Below are 21280 nucleotides of genomic sequence, written 5' to 3' on the forward strand. Positions count from 1 at the left end.
GATACGAGAGGGATACATGAAGTTCTCAGTAAGGCTGATCCTCTCGAGTTAACAAAGCTGATTTTCAGCACAGAATGTTTATTCACTCTAGTAGGATTTTCAGGAACACACACTAAATTACTTGGTAACCTGCTCAAACTCCCTCAAATCAGTGAGCTTCACTTCAGGAGGAACAGATTCAGACCTCTACGGTTTGCCCTTGCACAACTACTCTGCTTAAATCAGCGTGTGGACTACCGTTCCGCATCACAGGGGCGAACCCCCTCACGCTGCAGGAAAGCGACCACGCAGCGGGTCAAGGCTTGTGCTGCAGCTGGTTTGCCACGACTTCCCTCACGCAGAGGTTGTTTCCACCCGTTCACTGTAAAGCCCCTACAAGTGGTACTCCACACACACAGCCAAGAACACGTGATGTGCTTCCGAAGAAACACTTTTTGCTGGCCCTCTCAAGACAGCAGGAAATGTGGGACTCTGGTTTTCACGGAAAAAGCAAAGCAGCACGAGTTACTTCTGCATGCAGAACACAGGATTTGAGAGCTGCGCAGCAATCCTGAAAGCTCCCCGTATGGCTCCTACTAAATCTGTACCTGATCCTGCAATACGATCCCTAAAACATGCTAAGTGCCACCAGGACAAGAGCGATGTCATACATCATTTGCATCTTACTGTAAGGAGACTGAACGGATAAATTCACTAATAAACACTAAACCCAGGAATACTACAACAAGAAGTTGAACTGCTACATCCTGACACTACTTCACAGATCATTGTACCCCGCACCAATTCGTGTCGTTAGCACCGTTTTCTACGTAACCCCTGCGACAGAATGCCCCTGACATCAACCACCACCTCAGCGGTTGTTAACAGCGCCTCACGGGAGCAAACAGTGTAGTTAAGAGTTGCAGACATCTCTGTCATTCTAATCCATCCAATAAAATGTTAATTAAAACAACCAGAAAGATTTTAAGCTTTTTATTGACTCACTGTAAAATTTTTTTTTTGGATGAGGAAAAAAAAAGTAACATTGTGAACACTGACTTTGCATATTTTAAAGGAACTACAAACCAAAGCAAACATCCAACGTACTGGGGTTTTTGGGTAAATAAAATTTAAACATTACATATTTACAAATCTACAACCATTCATTTAAAAAGTGCTGCTTGCAGACTAACAAAGTACCATTTTTAAATCCCAGTGAGCCAATACCTGAAATACCCTCTAATATTACTGTTTGCACCTCCCATTTGTTATACAAAGATTTTACATGCAGGAATTCTCTCTTTCTTGGGGTACAAATAATTTCATTTGCCAGTGGAAGTTCTAATTCATCAGGCCGTGACTGTACCAACAGCAAACCTTCTCAAAATGGGAAACAGTTAGCAGTGTCAGAGAAACAGCACAAGCTCTATTCACATTTCAGTATTTCATCTCCAATAATTATTCCAGTGGAACCTTAGGTAAAGCAAAACATATATTGCACTGCAAATGCAAAACCTTGTTTAAGGTTTCTGACGTAAGCGTTATTTAGTACACAAAAGGAGAAAGTTCAGTTCATACAAAATTTTAAACTGAAAATATGTGTCAAATATTTATTTATCCATCTTTGTGGTATTGGAAAATATACTCAAATCACTTTAATAAAGGACAGCATGATTTGAAAACTGTTTCCACGTTGAATTGTACGATGCTTAAAAATTATCCACCTTGGGGCCTACACGTTGAACATTATGACTTGAATGAGGAACATTTTCCACTTTTCTCACTGTTCCAACTGTATTGTAAGAGCATTTCTACAGTGGAATGACTCGCAATGGACTTTATAAAGCAATTCATTAAGTGTAACGATTTCACTTGATGAACCCTACATGATCTAGTAACGTCAACGCACACCCCAATGAACAGGAGCGCCGCCCTGAGGGCACAAGAACACCGCAAGACCGTTTGGCTGAAGGAATACAATCCCTTTCATGGTACAGGAGATGCCCGTGCGGTAATACTGGCAGGACTGTTGATGCTCGAACGAAGTGGCAAACTTGCAGACTTCACAAGTCTGACGACAGCTGGACATACTTACGACTAAGCTGGGACTGGAAGGGGGAAAGCGGGGTGTGCTACAAGTGCTGCCCCTATCCCCGTGCCAGTGCACACAGTTTGCAGCGTTGTGTCCTAGGAAGTGAGGGGTGGTTAGAGGCCGGGCTCAGTCGCTTCTGCCAGACTAAAATAGGAAGTGTGAAGCTTCCTTCATAGCTCAGCACCTCTAACACACCACGGCAGCTCTGGAAAAAGCACTTGCCCTCCTTCATGGCTTGAAGGTCCTACGAAACAGTGGCTGCCCCAGGTGGTGAACCACACGGGCAGCAACTGCAAAAAGCGAGGAGCGTTACCTTACACACCGCACAAACACGTATGGTTTATATACACAGCAACCACCGTTTGTGGCTTTTACCTGGAAAATACAGCCTACCTGCTGCACGGCGCAGAGCGTGCGTCCACACTAACAGGTACTTACGATGAGGATGTGAAAACTAACCTGGTGCTTTTCACAACAGTTCAGAAGGATGAAGGGGGGCTGTGCACCCACCCGACACCGATACACTGTTCGCCATGTACCTGGGTGAAAAAGTAGCTGTATTTAATGCACGGGGAATACTTCACAAGCGTGGCAGTACAAAAAGAGAGCATCACAAATTGTAAGAATAAATTAAATATGAAAAAGGTTGGTAAGCGTAGCATTACTAGCTCCACCTCGGGGTGGGGGGGATACTTCCAAGAAGTCAGCTACAAAATTAGCAGCAAATTAGAGAAGAGGTACTACCCAATGAAAGCTGTATCCAAAAAGACAGCATCTTGCAATTATCACCAGCATATACCTGCAGCTCTACAAATTTTAAATCCTTTCTCCTTAGGGCAGCATCTTCTTACTCCTTTACAGAGGTCTGGGAGGAGGTTACACAGAGCTTCATAGCAGCATTACGTCTCATTTAAGCCCAACAGGCTCGCTCCATTTCATTTAATAAAGTAAATGTGAACTTTAAAGTTTATCTCCTTTCTGCCTAAATATTGCTGTATTATTACACTTGCAAACTAAAGAGACTTTAAAAAATACCTGCTGGTCTGTAGACCAAAATATAAAATCTAATGTAACAGCTGAGTATTTGGAAGCATTACAACAGCAACAACTAAAAGAAATTAGAATTAGAAAACCATTAAGATTACTTAAAATAAAGCTATTTGCTAAAGCCTGGTTTAATTTGTTTAGGGTGTTTTATACAATTCAATGTCTGTTTTCCCACCTCCATACAAGGCTTCTGGTATTTTCCCTGTAGCCTACCTTCTCGTGAGGAGTGGCTACGTGTCTGAGCACACAGAACATTGTTTTAAATCTCCAGAACATGAGAAGATGAGTCAAAAGCTGTGACTCCACCACAAGGACTGACACAGTGTTTTGCTTCACAGAAAAAAAAAAAAAGTTGCTTTGCCTGTGAAACAGAGCAAACATTCCAGGAACACTGAACTATGCACAATATGACCCAATAGGTTACATTCCCTATATATTCCCTGTAGGAAGTATGCTGTGTGTACTTAGTTAAAAGCTTTGGATTAGCATTATGTACATGTCGTCTGTAGTGTGTTTCGAACACACCCACCAAAACTCTGAACACTGCACGGTTGTGAAGAACATCTTGCAGGCTGTCACTCGCTGTGTACTGCACCATTAGCAAACGCCAACGGCTGACGGGCTGATGCCACAACATAACCCGTAGGACCTTCAATATACCTTCTCTTTACTAGGGAGCAGGGAGGGAAGAGGAGGAGATTTCTACAGAAGTGTTTCACAGAGACACCAGTAGGGTCATTAGTAGAGTTCTACAGAATTTTACCATACCTTCCTGCCGACTGCTGTGGTAACACGTTTTCCCTGTGTGCTGAGAGGAATCCTGTATCTACAGTTCTGTCTAGGTGAAGGTTAACATTTTCTATTCTGCTTTAAAAACAAACCACTCTTCAAAAAGTAACTGGATAAGTTACTATAAATAGCAGTGTACGGCAAAAAAAATAAGCACTGTATTGCTTATGCAGCAAGTCCATTTAAAATCCACTCCAGTAATTTAAAAAAATTAAAAAAATATCAACTTACTATAAACAATTTAAAATATGTATAATACAACTTTGTATGCTCTTCATAACATAATGAATATTCTATGTAAACAATAGATCTTGAAGAATTTACTTCGCTCACATTAGTTTCAGTGCATTGTTTCTGCTGTCCACCTGTTAATTTTTAAGAAGGGAACTGCAATATGTTGTCCCAAGTTAAAGAACTCATTTTTGTTTAGAATCTTCCTTTCTACACATGGATTTGCAGAAAGGACAAGGGACAGGGAAATAGCATTTGGCCCATTTTTTCACTCCGTCCATTTCCACAACTGTAGATAGGCCTAAATTTTTCCAAGGCCTTCTGCCACAGTACATTCGTACGTATGTTCTTGGCCACTGAAGACTCAGGTGTTCCTTGTGACTGAAGTGGCTATTTTACACAGGTTCACATCTTGGATATCACCTCTTTATCTAGGTATACTTAAAGATACGGTTCGCCAAAAATCTTTCTGCATTCCATCACTCCAGTACTTGGCGGTCGGTCACAATTATGAGTATTCTTCACTTGATTAGCTGTGAGGCGATCATAGGCCATTTTGTACTCTCGGTCAAAGGCATCTGCAGAAATAGAAAAACAACCTCTACAGACCGTGCTCAAAACCACAACCCAGATACGACAGCTAGTACACTCAGCAGCAGCAAACAACTGTAAAGTCCTTCTTATTCAGCACTTACCACAGAATGGCACACAGATCTATGGATCTTTTTTTAAGCTGAAAATCTTGTTTGGATACATTTATCAACTACGCTTGAGTAATTTATAACAACTTACCTATATCAATGTTATCTCTTCCTAGGGCAACAAGTGAAAGAAACAGTATTTCTCTGTAAAGGCTCCTGAAATTGTAAAACCAAATGTCAGCTTATCTACTGCAACAATATACCACAAAACAAATATATTCAAAACAGATTGAAGCATTGCAACTTTTTTTTTTTAAATAGCAGCATTTTGAAAGTAATTCCCCGTTGCCATCTCCAGAATGTTGTCATTTCCGACACCTGGAGAATGCCATGGACTCCCCCGCTCTCTGGAGATCACGTGTGGCAGGTTGCTGATGCAACATCCAGCACATCAGTACTTAAACACAGGCAGAGAAGCGTGCACTTCGGGCACTCAACCAAACTCCACCAGATTGGACAAGCAGGTAAAGGAGCTTGCCTTTCTTGCCTGACCTTGGAAAAGCAGGCAGACAAGCAAATAAATGCCTTGTCAATGCTCCAGCTATTGAATAGGCTGCTAGATCTCTTCTCATCAGTAAATCCAGGCAAGAAATACAAGTTCATAGGAAATAATTTTTATTAATTCTACTGGTAATGGAAAAAACCTTCCTAAATATGAGACCACCCTCTCTTCCTAGCTGCCCTTCTTTTCCCTAGTGGAAACTTAAAAGCAAGCAAAAAATCCACCCATGCATGCTAGGGACAAGTGGATGTTCTTTGATTTAAAAGACATTTTAAAACTACATCATTTACTGATGAAATAAACACACACATACACGCTCCCTATTTGATTTCCCGTTATTCACACGTAAGAAGAAAAAGAAGTGGCTGTAAACTGAAGAGGGAAAGGTGAACGTATGTTTCTTCAATTTTTTTCTAAAATAAAGTTTGTGAAATTTATCACAGAAAGAAAAATATTTACCAGAGCGATAAACTTGAGAACACTGCTAAAAAAGTGATTTTTCTTGAACACAGTATGAAAACATAATTCATATTACACTACTGTTGTCCAAGCTTCCTCCAGTTACTCTTACCTCTGCCTTTTAATATGTGGCCATTTGTTCAACCTCTCCAATATCTGACTCATTGGTCCGTACACATCATTCATCTTGATGCTTTTCACCATACTCCTCAAGAGCTCCTGGTTAAAAGAGTCATCATCTTTTTGTAATAAATGGACCATTGGGTACTTCTGGGCTGAAAAACATTAGAAATGCTGTAAGAATAAATACATTCTTCGTGTAACATGTAGAAAGTTACTATAAAAAGGTGGGAGGCTACACAAACTGAAAATGTTGACATATATGTAGTGAACAAAGAACAATAAACAGAGGCAAATAATATCAACACAAGGAAGCACAAAAAGCACGTAAGAAACTGCAATGGGTCATGGGCTATTTTCAGGCATATGAACCAACACCAGCAACAAAATTCGTAGTAAGCAAATTCTAAAAATAATAGAAGCAGCTGAATGGATGAACTGTCAATGTAAGGTCAGTGTATCACACACGTTCCCTCTTACTCTTCCCTTCCCAATGAACAAAAAGCCGTTGGAGATACTGGTCAAATGGATACGCTGGGAAAATGAACTCGCCAAGGCAGTTTACTGCTAAACACACAACCACCCTCCCTCCCAAAACAAGTCACATGAACTCAGAATAGCAACACCAAACTTAACACTCACTCTCAAACAAAAGAGTGCGATTTTGACCTGCAAGACAAAAAAGCAGTATGATCAAAACACGGTTACGGATCTTGCGTGAACTATCCACAAAGAAATCTCTTTTTCAAAACACATTCTTCAGTGGGTCAAAATGAAAACTGATCTTTAAAAAAACACAGGAAACAAAACTTACTCTGAGCATTCCACAAAATGTAGAGTGGCTGTCTTGGATCCTGATGCAATTTCATATTGTCCCATAGCATCTGAATAAGAACGTATTTACTGTCTTCTGACATACAGTTTCGTGGAATCTGAACAGGAGAACGCACACATAAAGATATTACATTACAAAGTCACAACAGAGGACTTCAGTAGTTAAAGCAGATCTTCAAATCTACAGGCCTCATGGGAAAAAGCTTAATATTAAAAACTGCCATAAAAAACAGAGAAAGGCTTATGTGAACAGGATGTCAATGATGCAGCAGAGGAGTATTTTGCCCATCCTTTCTACAGTCCTAAAAACATAACTTCTTCCTCCTTCTACTGCTCAACTAGTCAAACTGCATTTAGGAACTCACCTTCTTTGTAAGTGAGGATCACAAATTACAGCATGACTCCTAAGAGCTAAACACTGATCCCACGCAAGTGCTGCTGAGCCCGAGTTCAAGAGTTACATGTATTTTCCCTCAGCTGACACATTCTTTACCAATTCAGCACTAGGCCCAGCATATTGTAAGACACATTCCTAAGAGTTACTGAATTACCTAAGGATTTCCTGTATGGGAAAACAAGCATTTCTCATGCGTCAATATTTCCCATCCGATTCCATACCTTGGAGTTTTTATTGCAGTGCTCAGAAGAAAGTATTAACCCTGGTAAGTTGCTGGGCAAGTCCAAGCGTCTGAAATACCACACCAGATTCCAGAACACAATAGGGTGATGATCTACAAAGTCCGCCACTGTTATTGCATGATCCCCTTCGTTTTCAAGCAAGCTCTCGAGCTCTTTCCATACCACTAGAGGACTAAGATAAGGAACTGTTATAGGATCAGGACTAGGTAAGCGCCATTCTAAGCCCAAGGAATCCTAGGGGGGAAAAAAGAAAATGTGTCATTAGTTGGAATGTAATATCTTTACGAAGTCTTCTGAATGCTCCTGTTACCTGTGAGACACATCAATATCTAAAAGCTACAACTAACATGAGTTTAAATAACAAACCCCAGTATTTCTCGTAATTTGGGATGGTTAATTCTCTTCTCCTAATTAATGCTGTTTCTCTACTCTATCACACACTTCAAAAAAATGACATTTAAGATAGAAAAACTACACACTGTTGGTCCTTGCAAAGTAGCAGGCAGGCTACCAGTAGGAATGATATGGCTGATCTTCTGGTGTTCCTTCTCATCTTCTTCCAACGGACCAAAAGTACTGATACTCCTTGCTACAGGGTGACTTGTACATTCTGACCCAGAGGTATTTTGTCTTCTTCCCGAGGGGATCTGGATACTTCTGGCACAAATATTGTCATGCTGCTTAGATTTGCTAGGGGTAGGAGAAAAAAAAAAGTTAACCTCAGCTCTTTGTTTTACTCTGAGTGCTCAAACACAGACTGGAAATAACCAATCCAACCCCTCAAATTCTTCCTTATCAGCCACCACACTCATTTCACGCTACAGTGCAAGTTTTATTCTCCCTTGCACCGATAACTAACACAAACATCCTAGAATAGTTTATAAAATTTGCAGAATTAGAGATGTCTACATGAATTTTTATATTAGGGATGGAATGGTAAGCACCATGCTGAAAAATCACGATGCGGTCAACTCGGAGACAAAGGAAAGGCAGCAAGGAGATCCTCTCTCAAATCAATTTCTCCTCTTCAGACAGTATCCGATTACATTTATTTCTGTTACAAGGAATACATGCACATCCACAGGGAACCTGAGTAACCTCTGTGCAGAATTACCTATTCGAATGCATATCCTCTTGAACAGACATCAGAGACGTGGCGAGGCCAACAGCGGCTGCAGTGTTACAGGACTTCCCACTCGGATTAGCAAAAAGTGATGGGAACTGCATGTTTTCTGTAGAAGGGCTGGCCTTCAGAAAATAACTGCAGGGAAAGCAAAAGCTTCAGATTATCTAAAAAACCAAGCAATTATGAGCAGTCAGAATTGAGGAAAAGTCAAATAAAGGTATTACCGTCCAGGTCGCCGAAGATCTCTGATCTCTATGCTCAAAAAGGGCAGAAATAAATTGCCACAGAAAGGACACGTGGTGTTGAGGTTTGAATCATCGGCTGTCCAACCTGCCATGATTTCTTCATCATGAACCAAACAGTCACAAGTTCGACATCGTGAACAGCTTGAGATGAGGACCTGCATACAGCAGACAGAACTCCACTGTTACACGTTCTCAGAACTCTTCTTTTAAAAAACAGTTCAAACTATAGCCAAAATCTTTGCCCTTAGACAAATACTGCTCGCCACCTGTATGCAAGTTTGGCCACATATCTGTTCCCAGGCTTTAGTTTGGAACACCTGGGTTTAAACACAGGTATTTCAAAAACTATGAAATCTTAAAACTGCTGTAGCAGACAGCCGACATGGTAAATGACTGGAATGAACATTCCCTGAAAAACTTAAACACAGGTCTTTGTTTTACTGTAGCAAGCAGACTGGGACGTGGAACTACGCTCGCAAAATAAATATACTTCACCTAAGTGTGTTAGGTGATCCTTTTAAGGCTTCCCAGAGTAAAACCAGACAGTTATTATACGGCATTTTTATTAACATGTCACTGGTAATCTGTTTGCAAACATAATAGCAGAGGAATATTCTGGCCTCTTCAGGGATCTGCTTAGTAGGGCACCAGGGGATGAAGCCCTGGAGGGAAGAGGGACCCAAGAAAGCCGGTTAATATTCAAGGACCACCTCCTCCAAGCTCAGGAGTGATGCATCCCAGCAAAGAGGAGTCAGCGTGGATGAACAAGGAGCTCCTGGACAACCTCAGACACAAAAAACATGAGGGAAACATAACCCTCATCTTTAAAAGGGAAAAAAGGAAAATGCAGGGAACTACAGGTCAGACAGTCTCACCTCTGTGTCCAAGAAGACCATGGAGCAGATTCTCCTGGAAACCATGCTAAGGCACATGGAGAACAGGGTGGTGACTGGTGACAGCCAACATGGCTTCACCAAGGGCAGATTGGGCCTGTAAAATTTGGTGGCCGTCTACGATGGGGTTACAGCATTGGTACAGCTTTAAGAAAAGATGTGACTGCAATAAAGACATCTCTAGAGCACGATTTAGATCCCACTCTGTCAGAGAAATATTTATCTGTCTTTGAGTGGCTTAGACTTAAGCTTGGAACTTGAACGCAGATTCAGATAGCATTTATATTTAAAGGCATGTGCTTTTAGCATATCAATTAAAATCAATAAATCATCCTGTACCTCCATAGCGTAGTTCTGAAACACACTGGTACTACTTGTACTGCAGGAAGATATCAACTCTGATTTGTCAGGTAAAGGGAACTTTGAAAGAGAACCTATTAACAGAAGAAACCCAAAAGGTATTAGTTATTCAGAATATGCATTTTTACTAGACTCTGTTTCTGGTCCAACAATACTGCAATTATGAAATGTGTGATGGGAGATGCAACAGATCAGATATCCTCAGAAACATGAAGCTGGAGCGTGAGGCTGCCATCTGCCCGGCACCAACAACAGCAAAAATAAAATCTACCAACATAGGATTTCCATATGTTCAGTTTTCTTCTTTTACAACAGTTGGTAGCTTGGAAACAAGTTTTACAGCCTAAGTAATTTATACCCACACTTTGTCTGGACAAAACCTAAGGAAGGACAAGCAGTGCTGCTCTTGACTGCAAATATCCCTGACCCTTCTCTTTGCCACACGAAATGAGCCTCAGCCCCAGGATGCCCAGTCCCCTGGCCATGGTGGCGGGCTCCACTGCCCTTCTCCAGCTCCTCCACAGCCCACAATCTGGGGAGCCAACTGGGCATACTCTTCTAGCTGCTAAGTGGAGGGATCTAAGTTGACAGACCTTCCTTTCACCCTGATTCAGCTTCAACTGTGCCCTGTAATAGCAACAGCACAGAAGCTGATGTAACAGTCAGAGATTATGAAGAAGTTACAGTCTGTCTGACAACCAGCTTCAACACTGGCTTACAGAAAACAATTACAATAGTCCAAAACATATTTTTACTACTTTTAGAATTACCGTTTGAAAGCTTTACGTTTTCTGGAACTGTGCAGCTTACACAAACCAGATGATTGCATGAATGCTGAAGACCCCAGAGGGTCTCTTATTTGCATAGCTATAGCATCGAGAAACTAATTCGGAGACAGGATGTTACTCTGAGTTTTTCCACCAAAAAGAACAGCCAAAACAAGGTTATGGATATGAGCAATAGGCTGCAGGTAGCAAAACAAAAATTTACTTCTTCCAGAAAAAGGAGTAATAACTAGGATGATCCCAAACTGAGAATTACAGAAGAACAACTTCTAAAACTGGAATATCTTTGTTCAGATCAATGAATGCGATGCAGAAGCTGCCTCTTACCGCAATGGTCAAATTGTTTTGCTGAGCCATCGTGGGAAGCTGAGCTTTCCAGGCTTGTTCTGCTGAGGCCAATCCCCTTAATTTCTGATGTGGTATTCTCCTGAGGAGAAGCACTTTCAAAATCATTGCAGACGTCTTCATCAGTCAGAGAAGTAGATTCAGAGTCCAGAGCTCCAAGAGATGAAACACTTGCTCGGTCCGAGTTTTGATCCTGAGAGAAGAAAACATATTACATGGAGAAAAGGAAAGTAAAAGTGTTGCTGAAAATTAAGAGGCAGCTTTTTTCATCTCAATAAATTCAAGGCATGAATATCCCTCCTTGGAAAAATCATTCAACTCAGACCTGTATTCCCAACTGATGCGACACACGGAGTTTCACACAGAGTTAAATAGCTACACGAGAATTCTTTAAAGATTCCTCCAATAAAAATATGGAAACGGACATTTTAATCCTCTAACTTTTTCCCACTGTTGCTATAGTAGTTAGCAGCAGCCATAGGAATATGTTAGGATGGGCAAGGTATCACTGGCACTTTGGTTAGTCTCAGGTTGGTTTTAAGTACATTAAGACAACATACCAACAGCAAACTGCATCTATGTTCTTTCCCAAGGGCTGGGAGCAAAATGAGTTTTGCTTTGAGTTGGTAGGAGCAAAGAACATTCTAACCAAATGACCTCAGTTCAAAATTAGCCTTAAATCACTTTGTAATCACCACAAGCTGGCTTCCCTCTTTTTTTTTTTCCTTAAAAGCTGGAAAGACTTAAGAACTTTAAGAACTTTTTTTCTTTAGGTAAATAAGGGAAGGTGGAGCAGTCGTGTCTGCCCTGTCTGCTTCCATGTTTCCATTAAGTATACTCTGAAGCCATGCTACACCAAAGTTTTGTTTGATTCAGGACCATAAAAGTAGGGTCCTGGCAATTCAAACATGACTAAAACAACTCAATGTACACAGCCTACCACGACACATGTCATTCAAATGGGGGATTCATCAAACGGGGTCAGTGCTTAAAACTTTTCAAAGACTTTTCCTTAATTTATAGGAACTTTGGTTTTGTGGGGGGAAAAAAAGTAATTATAAAATTTTACCTTTGAGGATGCAGCATACATTGTAAACTTTGAGTACCACTTGCTAGCCTTCTCTGCAACCCCTTTTCCAGCAGAAAACATGCTGCTTTTTAGAACATCAAACTTGGGCGTTAGCAGCGTATCCAAGTTGAAGGACGGTGAAGACACAAGTGTTAATGCACTAGCTGCATCCTGTGGCTGTTCCTTGGCTGGACTATTTGGGGAATAAGCTGGGGAGGACCAAAGTCTGTCTCTTGGCCTTTCTTCGTTTTTTGCATGGTAACTCTTGGATTTGCTAAGACTGGATGGTCTTGGGGAGTTTGGGGGAAGGCTGGATCTCCTACAAGGTTGGATTATTGTCGGGCTCTTTTTATTAGCATTTCTGTCATCATAGGGTTTTTGCAACTCAATGCTTGGGGCACGACTAGACAAAGGGCTGCTCATGTTGTTCATGTACATAACTATTTCTTCAGCTAAATCTCGTCTTGCAGATGGAGTTGAAACACTTCTGTCATCATCATCCTCCTCCTCCTCTTTCTGCTGCTCTGTCTCGGCAACCAGAAGAGACAGTGGATCAAATCCAGTTTCAACATCGGTCTTTTCAATTGGCTTTACTGGAAAGCTGCTCTTTCTTTGCAGCCTTCTAGGTTTTTCACTGGAGGATTTCACTGCTGTAGATGTTTCAGGTTCCGCATCCAGGTCTTCCAGATCAAAGATAACAGGAGACTCTGTTTTATCTGTAAAACTGCAATCAAAAGCTGCATCTTCATCACTAGATTCTTTCTCCAGACTTTCTCTCTTAGAGTCTAAAGAGGAAGTTCTGATATTAAGAGTTTTTGGCCTTATGCTTTTCTGTAATGCACTAGATAGGATTTTGGCATCAGCTCCTAGTTTTTCAACCATTTCTCCAGGGTTTGCTTCTTGATTTATTCTATTTATCATGAGTCCCACTAAGCCATCGCCACTCAGGTTACGGTTCCTGTTTTCCCAGGGTATCTCCCTTAAGTCAGGTTCTACTGCGCTTTTATGTCTCTTTCTTAGCAATTTACTTTTTCTAACTTCTGCTTCACTGGCATCCTCAAAAGATGATGTAAACAGCAATCCTACAGAACTCTCTGGAAAACACATGAAACAAGGTGCTTTAAACTAAACAAAACAACACAAATTTGTCTCATCTTCCAAATAGTTTACAAGAGAGATAGAATTCATTATGTATTGTGCTAGTGGTTGAAAAGCTGAGTTGACCATGGTCATAACTTTTAGGAAGGGTCAGACAATAAAACATTTAGAAGGAAATCAAATCATACAACTCAAATACTTTGAGAGACACCATCAAGACAAGTCTCATGTGTTTAGTTCCCTCTTTTGGGGACATACTCCATTATTAACAGGTTTGAAAGGGACAGCAAAGGTATCTAGGAAATGGCAATAAAAAAAAGGCAACACTTTCTACCCTGATGAACTAGACACAGAGTAAACAAAAGGAGTTACTGGCAGAGACGTCTCCACTGTTTCACCAGAGCATTAAGACGCAGACGTTGAAGTACGATATTACAGTATTTCAAGCACAGCTGACAGTATTATAATAACCAGATTTGACATTAATAAAGACTTGTGAAAATGTCTGGTTTTTTAATTATGCTGCATAGAAACCTCTTGTCCATCCTGAAGGAATTTACTAGTTGTTGGCAGTTATAATAGAAAACCCCATGAACTGGGATTTTGACAGCAGATGTTAACTACAGTAAAAAAGGCAAACAAGGAAAAAATCTGGAACTGCAGAATATTCAGATGTATTTCCCTGACACAGCATATGCAGACTCCAACCTAAATTCCCACAAAGTTGCTCTCAAACACTTCATCAGCCACTGTCATTACACCAATAAAATATTTTTTATTCTGTGGCCAAAATAAACTCAGGCACGCTGCTTAGAGAAGCAGAAATTGTTAGAAATGGAGTACTGGCAGAACTGCACAAGAATCAAAATCCATTTTCTCTTCTACTCACCTGTGCTAGCTTCTGCTACAGTACTGTCAACTGTACTGCTGAGCCGCACTATGCTAGAAGCCGCTTTGGCATTACTGGAGTTCTGATAATTTAGTCTGGGTAGGCAGTCGCCACTCCCTTTTGTGCTCTCCACTTCGGACACTGTACATAGAAGAGGACAGACAGTTCCTTAGAAACAAAGCATCTTCGTTTACACCTCATGTTTCCCTTACCTATCAGACACTTTATGCAGGATGAAGCGACAGCGTGTTGTACACATCCCTTGATCCATAGGCTGAAACCTATTTGGGCATAGCTTTTCCAGCTGGAACAACTGAACTATGGCTATCTGATTTCCAGCATTGCTTTTGTAATTGAACTTTACATAAGCTTCTGTACACAGAGTCCAGGTAACTAGTACTTGCATCCCAAAATTTGTGGTGGTTTTGGAGACTAAGACCACCCTCTTTCACCTGCAAAGGACAGGCTTAAGAGCATTTTCTCCTGCCTTTGCAAGAGCTCCAGGTCAACGAGCCTATCTTTGTACAGACCTCATTACCCCCTGCTCATGACCACAAGAGAAATGCAGTATTTATATTCACCTCTTAGATGACAGGTTCTAAGTCTTTTGTCAGATAGATACCCAAAATAGACAGTTACTTCAACACAGGAATTCAAGAAACTCCATATTATCAAATTGTACTCAAAAGTATGAACATTTTCAGCACATAATATTGCTATAAAGCGCCACAAACTTGTCTTAGTTATGACTGAAAACGTACAAGCCTTCAGCAGAATTCACGTTTTCTGTGTCCTCAAAGGTTTCATTAAACCTAAGTAACCTGCCTGCCCTCTTACGGGTCCATTTTTATGCCCGTGGGTAACACTGGCACACAAATTTTCAAGCAAGTGGAAGGAAGAGATGCTAATGCTGGAGGGAAGATGGATGGTGGTGAAAAGAAAACACTGAAGTAATTTTTCTGGTTCCATATCTTCTCATATTTTTACAACACTTCCAGTTAACAAGGGGATAGTTAAATAAGGGAAAGCACATGGAAAACACACAAATAATTATATTATTAGAAGATTTATTACAATGAGTATTTTCAATGAATGTGCATGGGAACCTATAGTATGTATATATTTACTACGCAAGCTGGTCTGCTGTATGCTTGAGTAACATCTACGCTGCTCGGATGCAGTTAAGGTAATCATGAGCAGCAGATGTCAATCTCCTCAGGTTTTACAGCAAATCCAAAGCCCTTCCATTTCGGATGCATCTTCTTAATCTTGAGAATTCCAGGGAGCTGAGTGTTTTAGACCTGCTCTCAGAGACCTGCCAAAATTCAGCTGTTCTCCTCACGGGATTTGTAAAGAAAACAGACTGCTAGGAAAGGCTTTCCTGTAGATTATGCCCATAAAGCTATTTAATTTTTTTTAAAAAACAAAACCATTAAGCTGTAGTTATCATTAAGCCTTTATATTGCCAAAATCTCTTATTGTGAGACAGGAGGGAAAACAAGACCTGTACTTTCAAAAGTTGAACCATTAGACATTCAGGAAATTACATTTAAAGAACTTAAGGCATGGCATAAACTGACATTATCACATACATTCACTGTAAAAGAGAAAATCGGCTACCCCACTTGGCTTTTGCCAAAATCCCTGTTTATCCGCATTGAACTAGATATCTGTATTCACAAATACATACGAGAACTGGAGTCACTCTCTCTCTTGTCCTCTTTTTGTTCTTGTATGTCTTGAAGACAAGTTTTCCCTTGCCTGGCAGCTTCTTTGCATGCTGTGTTATTGCCGAAGTCCGAAAGTCCCGCTGTCATACCAGGGTAACAGCAGAAAAAGACGATTATGGTATTTAATAGCATGACATTGTTAAACAGAACAAATTGAAAATCCACAGTAATTCAAAGGCCTCTTATCAAGTGCTTTCCAATTAACACTGAACATTTATCAAGTGCTTTCCAATTAACACTGAACATTTTACCACAAAAAAGTTTACACTTTTACAGGATAAACATGGAAGTGAGAATCTTGTTTTCCTCTAAAACGGTTTTATCATTGATCTCACCACAGAAAGCTTTTGAACTCATTTTATTATCAGCATGAAAATAAAGAAGAACAGGACGTGAATACTCTACCAGGAATGGCTGTATGCGAGGTGCTTGCGGGTAGCTTTTTCAAAGCTTTTTTAAACTGTGCTATTCCCAAAACAACGTTTCGGACCTTCATCCACAGGAAATAGCCACCTCGATTACTTGAAGGCCAGGTACTTTCCAAAACGGCCTATTTTGGAAATACCAAATAAAGTTATCTTAAAGAACAGTCAGGTATGAAATCACTGACTTAAATTTCCAATCGAGTTACACTGGCAGTTATAAAGCAGACTTCTAAGCCCACGAAACCAAAACCAACACAATTATTGTCTTGTATTTCTTCCAGTTACTAGAAATGACAGAATTACACCTGAACTGCTCCCTTATTTGCTTGCTTCTATTTGCCTGGATAAAAACACCTTTCCCACCTCCATCTCCCCTTTCAAAAGTACACACCTTATTGTAGTAGCCATAAGTAATGGCATTAGGGTCAACACCAGCTTTCTGCATTTCAAAGAGCACTCTCACTGCCAGCACAGGCTGGCCGTACTGTCCACACAGCTGCATGAGCACGCGGTAGCACACCTGCAAATACACCCAAGTTAGTGTTCTGATTCTAAAAACACATACTCCATCCAAGAAAAGCCGGGGGCTGCTTCTGGGGTTGTTACTTTACCTCATCAGGCGGATCTATTTTTTTGGTGTGCATTTTCTGTAGCACATCATACGCTGTTCTCAGAGCCCTGACTTTTGAATGGCACACTTTCACATAGGCAGGAAGGCAGATAAACCAAAGACCGTAGCAGTGACGTAACAAACACCTGGACCACATCTGTGGTATGGATGAGTACTTCTTTGCAATTTTATGTGCAGACTTAATTTCCTGTAAAGAATCATAAAGATTATTTGTGTATATTTACACATAGATTACACAAACCTATGTGTTAAAAAATGAACATGTATCATTACACCTACAGAAACCACAACATTCACAGTAACATAATATTCCAAGCAGGAAAGAAAATGAAAGCAGAGACTGATACCAAGAACAGCTCTGACCAACATTTCCCTCCTAAAAACCTGCATTTCTTGAAATTGATGTTTATTATTTTTGGTCTGCAAGTACCTGTTTAGTTCTCCTGAACATCGGCAATGGGCTGTTCGGACTACTGGCTTTTGAGGACAGTTTGTTATTTGGTGCTGTGAGAAATCCTTCAGGTCGCTCAAACAAATCTAGTTTTAATACTGGAAATCCATTATAGCTGTAAAAGAAAGGCATCACTTAACTCCTGTAAGGCAGTTGCAAGGTAAACACATCACATAATAGCAAATTAAATCAATTACACAGTTGCACTAGAAGCTACGCAGGAAATAGAAAACACCAAAGTAAACCTTTAAAGACACCGTTGACAAAGTGGTTTGCTAATCCATCTGCATGATTTCATAAGCCTGCACAGACTCCTAACCTGTTATCTCAGTGTAAGCAACTTGGATTGATAAATATATTTACTTTCATAGCATTTTCTTTAATTAATGTGTCAAACACATTAGGATTGATTCTAGTTAATAAAAAAAAAAAATCAACTGTGTGGCTTAGTCCCTAGTGAGCATCACATGAGTAGTTTATAAAAATCACTATGAACAATATCAAACTATCTAAAAGATTAAGTTAAATTAGATTTAAAAATGTTTCTCAGAATTATTGAAAAAGCCAACGGACGAAGTCATTTGACATAATGACTAAGTAAGTAATGCCAGTTTTCAGCAATTCTTTGAAATGTACTCTCTCTTCCCAAACAGTATGTACAGCCTGTATCATTATCGACAGTAGCAGCAGGCCAACAGACTGGGTCCATTAACTCCAGTTTTAACCTTAAAAAGTGTCAGCAGCTAGGACAAGGTAATGTGAACACAGAGCCAGCTTAAGTGTCAGTGCTCCTCTGTATGCACACACATAGAATCATTACAACTTCAATAAAGGGTTAGGATTTTGCTCAACATCCTACTGTATCCTTAGGTTACCTGTATTGCAGAGGGTGCTCTTCCCCATTTGGCAGATGAGGGATCTCAGGTGGTGTTATGAAAACTGTATGCTCACTCTTGTATGACTCATCCAGCTCTATAAGCCGTGTCTCTCCGGTTTTGTCCGTATCTACCTGGAGAAGTTACATTAAAATAAAAAGTAGTTACTAGTGTTACTGCATTTTCTGCTGTTAAAGCTATACGGTCAAGCAGGGCATCGAAGGACTGCATCTTAACAGTAAGGGTGCCTTGCAAAGTTATAATGACAACAGTAAGTGTTGCTTTGTTTTTGTAAACTTTACCCCAACACAGTAATCGATGTTTAACAATATAGGCTGAATTGACTGTTTTCAGTTAAATATTACATAAGGAGTTGTACAAGAGGTTAATCTTTCTGAATACAACCATTCCTACAACTGTGTTTCCAACTGCAGCAGTAACTTGAGATGTATTTTTAAATATGAAAATAAGAGCTTTTTTCCCCCCCTCTATTTTCAGCACTGAAAACAGTAACAAGCTTTATTCAATTGCCTTATGTAAACACAATCCACAAACAAGACTATCTAGCAATTTCAGTCACTTAGAGAGTCATTAAGGCCATGCTGCTTAGCAGAGATTGCAGAAATACCCATTCATTCAAAGAGATAATGGAATAAAAACCTGGGACCTCACTAAAATTAAAGAGGAATAGAAGTAACTTTGTTTTTTTAACCAAAAAAAGCAATCTGAAAGGCGAAGGGCAGCATCATGATTTTTTTTCTCTAATAACTCAACAGTTAAATGTGTGAAAAGGCAGCACTGAGTGGTCCTGTCCTCCCACAGCTAGGATATAAATTCAGTTCATGGGTATCAGAGTCGACTTGTAATAACAGTACAATTAAACATAAGTTACATCTGCACCTGTTTTGTTTTCAGCTTTGTAAACAGCAATTTGACCATAAATCTTCACTCTGCTAGCCTGGCTGATGCAGAGAAGTATAAATTTGCACTTCCCCAGTTAATGCCCCTGCTTTAAAGACAGCAGCACAGACATCCAAGGCTTCAGGCAAATTTCAGTGCAAACTGCAAGATCAAGTGGGGGAAAACTGCCCAACACTTTAACCAAAATATTTTTGTTGCGTTGTTTGAGACAAAAATAAAGAACCAAAGCAAAACTCAGCCACACCAAATAAGATCTTGGGAAACTCTGAACTGTTTCCCTTTGAGACAAAGCACAAGCCTTTAACAATACTACAGGCTTCCTACTGCTACTGTTTGCATTACAGAAACCACTAGGAACAGAGCAAATATAACATGTATTACATTCCACCTGAGAGCTTTTACTTGATATTTGTACTGGTATTTGTATTGCTTGGTCTCTGATCTTCTGTCACCAACTGTGTCTCCTCCAACACCTCGCAAGCACTGCTTCTGCTTGCAGGATGAGACGCGGCTCCATCTCAAAGCGCTGGCACTATCAGAAGCTATTTACGTTGTGGCGCACAGCACGTGCTTTTTATTCACATCGATAGCCCCAGCCTTCAGCTCAAATACTGTCACAGTTTACATTTGTAGCCATTATTCAAGTGGTTTAAATGGCAAACAAATGACAGCCAAATGAATAAGCAACCTGTGGAACCCAAGGATGCGTGTTCTTCATGCCTTCAGAGTTTAGCAACAGAGAATTAATGTACAAAAAGCAGCATATTCCACAGTTTGCTCCCTCCAGTAAGATGAAAACATATCAAATAGTTTCAGTAGAATTTTTGAATATTTAAAACTTGATCAAGATACAAAGATGTGTTCTTAATTACACATTTTACTGCATGAGACAGATGGAAAGTATTAGCAAATTGAATCAGACAAGTAGCAAGAACATATGGCTCCTGGAAAGGAGAAATAAATGAAACCTTGCTTGACAATTTAAATACTTCTAAGGGTGTAAAAACCCCACAGCTACAAGTTTCACCAGTCAAATACAATAAAGCCAGTAGCTTCAGTATGTACTGAATTGAGATAACTCTTGAATTCCTGGAAAAATGAAAACCTGGGAGGCAATTACACCACATCTTTCAGCAGACAAAATGGGCAATCAATTACAACCTCTGCTGCTGCTGTCTAGGATAAAATAACATGCAGAAGAGATTACTCTTCATCTTAAACTATTCTTATAAATTATTTGAGGCAGGGCTTAGATTATATTTTATAGACAGCTAATTTCACAGTACATAAAACTGTATCAACCCAGTGGCTTATAACTACTCATAAGAAAGTGTTGTATCATTTTTCAACCCATGACATCACTTTTTCAGGTACCGGTTCACCTAGTGAAAGACATTAATATATACATAAATATTCACTTTTACTGGAATCATTCAAGTTTGACATCTGGTCAAAGTAGAGCATCCTAGCTACATCTCTAGCTTACAGCAGTCCTTGGTATACCTCAATATTTTGACTTTGTGTGTTACTGTTAAGCACAGTATGAGAAATAAGAGCAATCAAAGAGATGCAGGAAGGAGAAGATTAGGCAAATGTATCATTGTTCAAAGAAATCCTACATGGGAACCCACTCCCTTGTGTCAGTGAAAACAGTTACACAAGCAGTTCTACAGCCATGGCAAACCCTAAATGCATAGTAATTCCAGTGTCTCACTTTCCCCTCAGTCATCCCTGGCATAAGTATTTGTCCCGTTAATAAAACTCGCAGATTTACAAGTTGGAGAATAACTTTTTCTCACTGTGCTGTCATGTGCATTGTTTTTACGGTGGGAAGAAGCTGCCCACAGCACCAACTAGCAAAACAGCTGGCATTAGAACAGATGAGTGTGTGCTTCAGCTGTCCAAGTGGCTACCTAAGCTTTTAGAAAAGGGTAAGAGCTCCAACAGCTCCACACATTATGTGCAGGCTCACAGCGGCATCACCAACCTACACACTACTTGTTGGGAAGAACTGTTTGAATGCCCAGGCAAGGTAAGTTTAGCA

The 21280-nt window shown here is 40.1% G+C and overlaps 1 protein-coding gene across 1 annotated transcript in view; it reads right to left on the minus strand.

Annotated features, from left to right (window-relative positions):
- Positions 1 to 4579: 4579 nt before the first annotated feature.
- DENND4A (DENN/MADD domain containing 4A) overlaps positions 4580 to 21280 on the minus strand; it is a 35605-nt gene continuing 18904 nt past the window's right edge. Inside the window, exons 13-30 of the mRNA XM_010158329.1 lie at positions 18316 to 18449; positions 17420 to 17555; positions 16970 to 17176; positions 16750 to 16878; positions 16339 to 16483; positions 15894 to 16013; positions 14204 to 14344; positions 12217 to 13310; positions 11157 to 11340; positions 9997 to 10091; positions 8744 to 8919; positions 8508 to 8654; positions 7873 to 8083; positions 7373 to 7627; positions 6735 to 6852; positions 5913 to 6075; positions 4931 to 4995; positions 4580 to 4716 (exon numbers count right to left, since the gene is read on the minus strand). Of these exons, the coding sequence (XP_010156631.1) occupies positions 4580 to 4716; positions 4931 to 4995; positions 5913 to 6075; positions 6735 to 6852; positions 7373 to 7627; positions 7873 to 8083; positions 8508 to 8654; positions 8744 to 8919; positions 9997 to 10091; positions 11157 to 11340; positions 12217 to 13310; positions 14204 to 14344; positions 15894 to 16013; positions 16339 to 16483; positions 16750 to 16878; positions 16970 to 17176; positions 17420 to 17555; positions 18316 to 18449 (3657 nt within the window). The remainder of the gene's footprint in view (positions 4717 to 4930; positions 4996 to 5912; positions 6076 to 6734; positions 6853 to 7372; positions 7628 to 7872; positions 8084 to 8507; positions 8655 to 8743; positions 8920 to 9996; positions 10092 to 11156; positions 11341 to 12216; positions 13311 to 14203; positions 14345 to 15893; positions 16014 to 16338; positions 16484 to 16749; positions 16879 to 16969; positions 17177 to 17419; positions 17556 to 18315; positions 18450 to 21280) is intronic.

Source organism: Eurypyga helias, unplaced genomic scaffold (assembly GCF_000690775.1).
Source record: "Eurypyga helias isolate BGI_N326 unplaced genomic scaffold, ASM69077v1 scaffold8899, whole genome shotgun sequence".
In the NCBI taxonomy this organism is placed as follows: Eukaryota; Metazoa; Chordata; class Aves; order Eurypygiformes; family Eurypygidae; genus Eurypyga; species Eurypyga helias.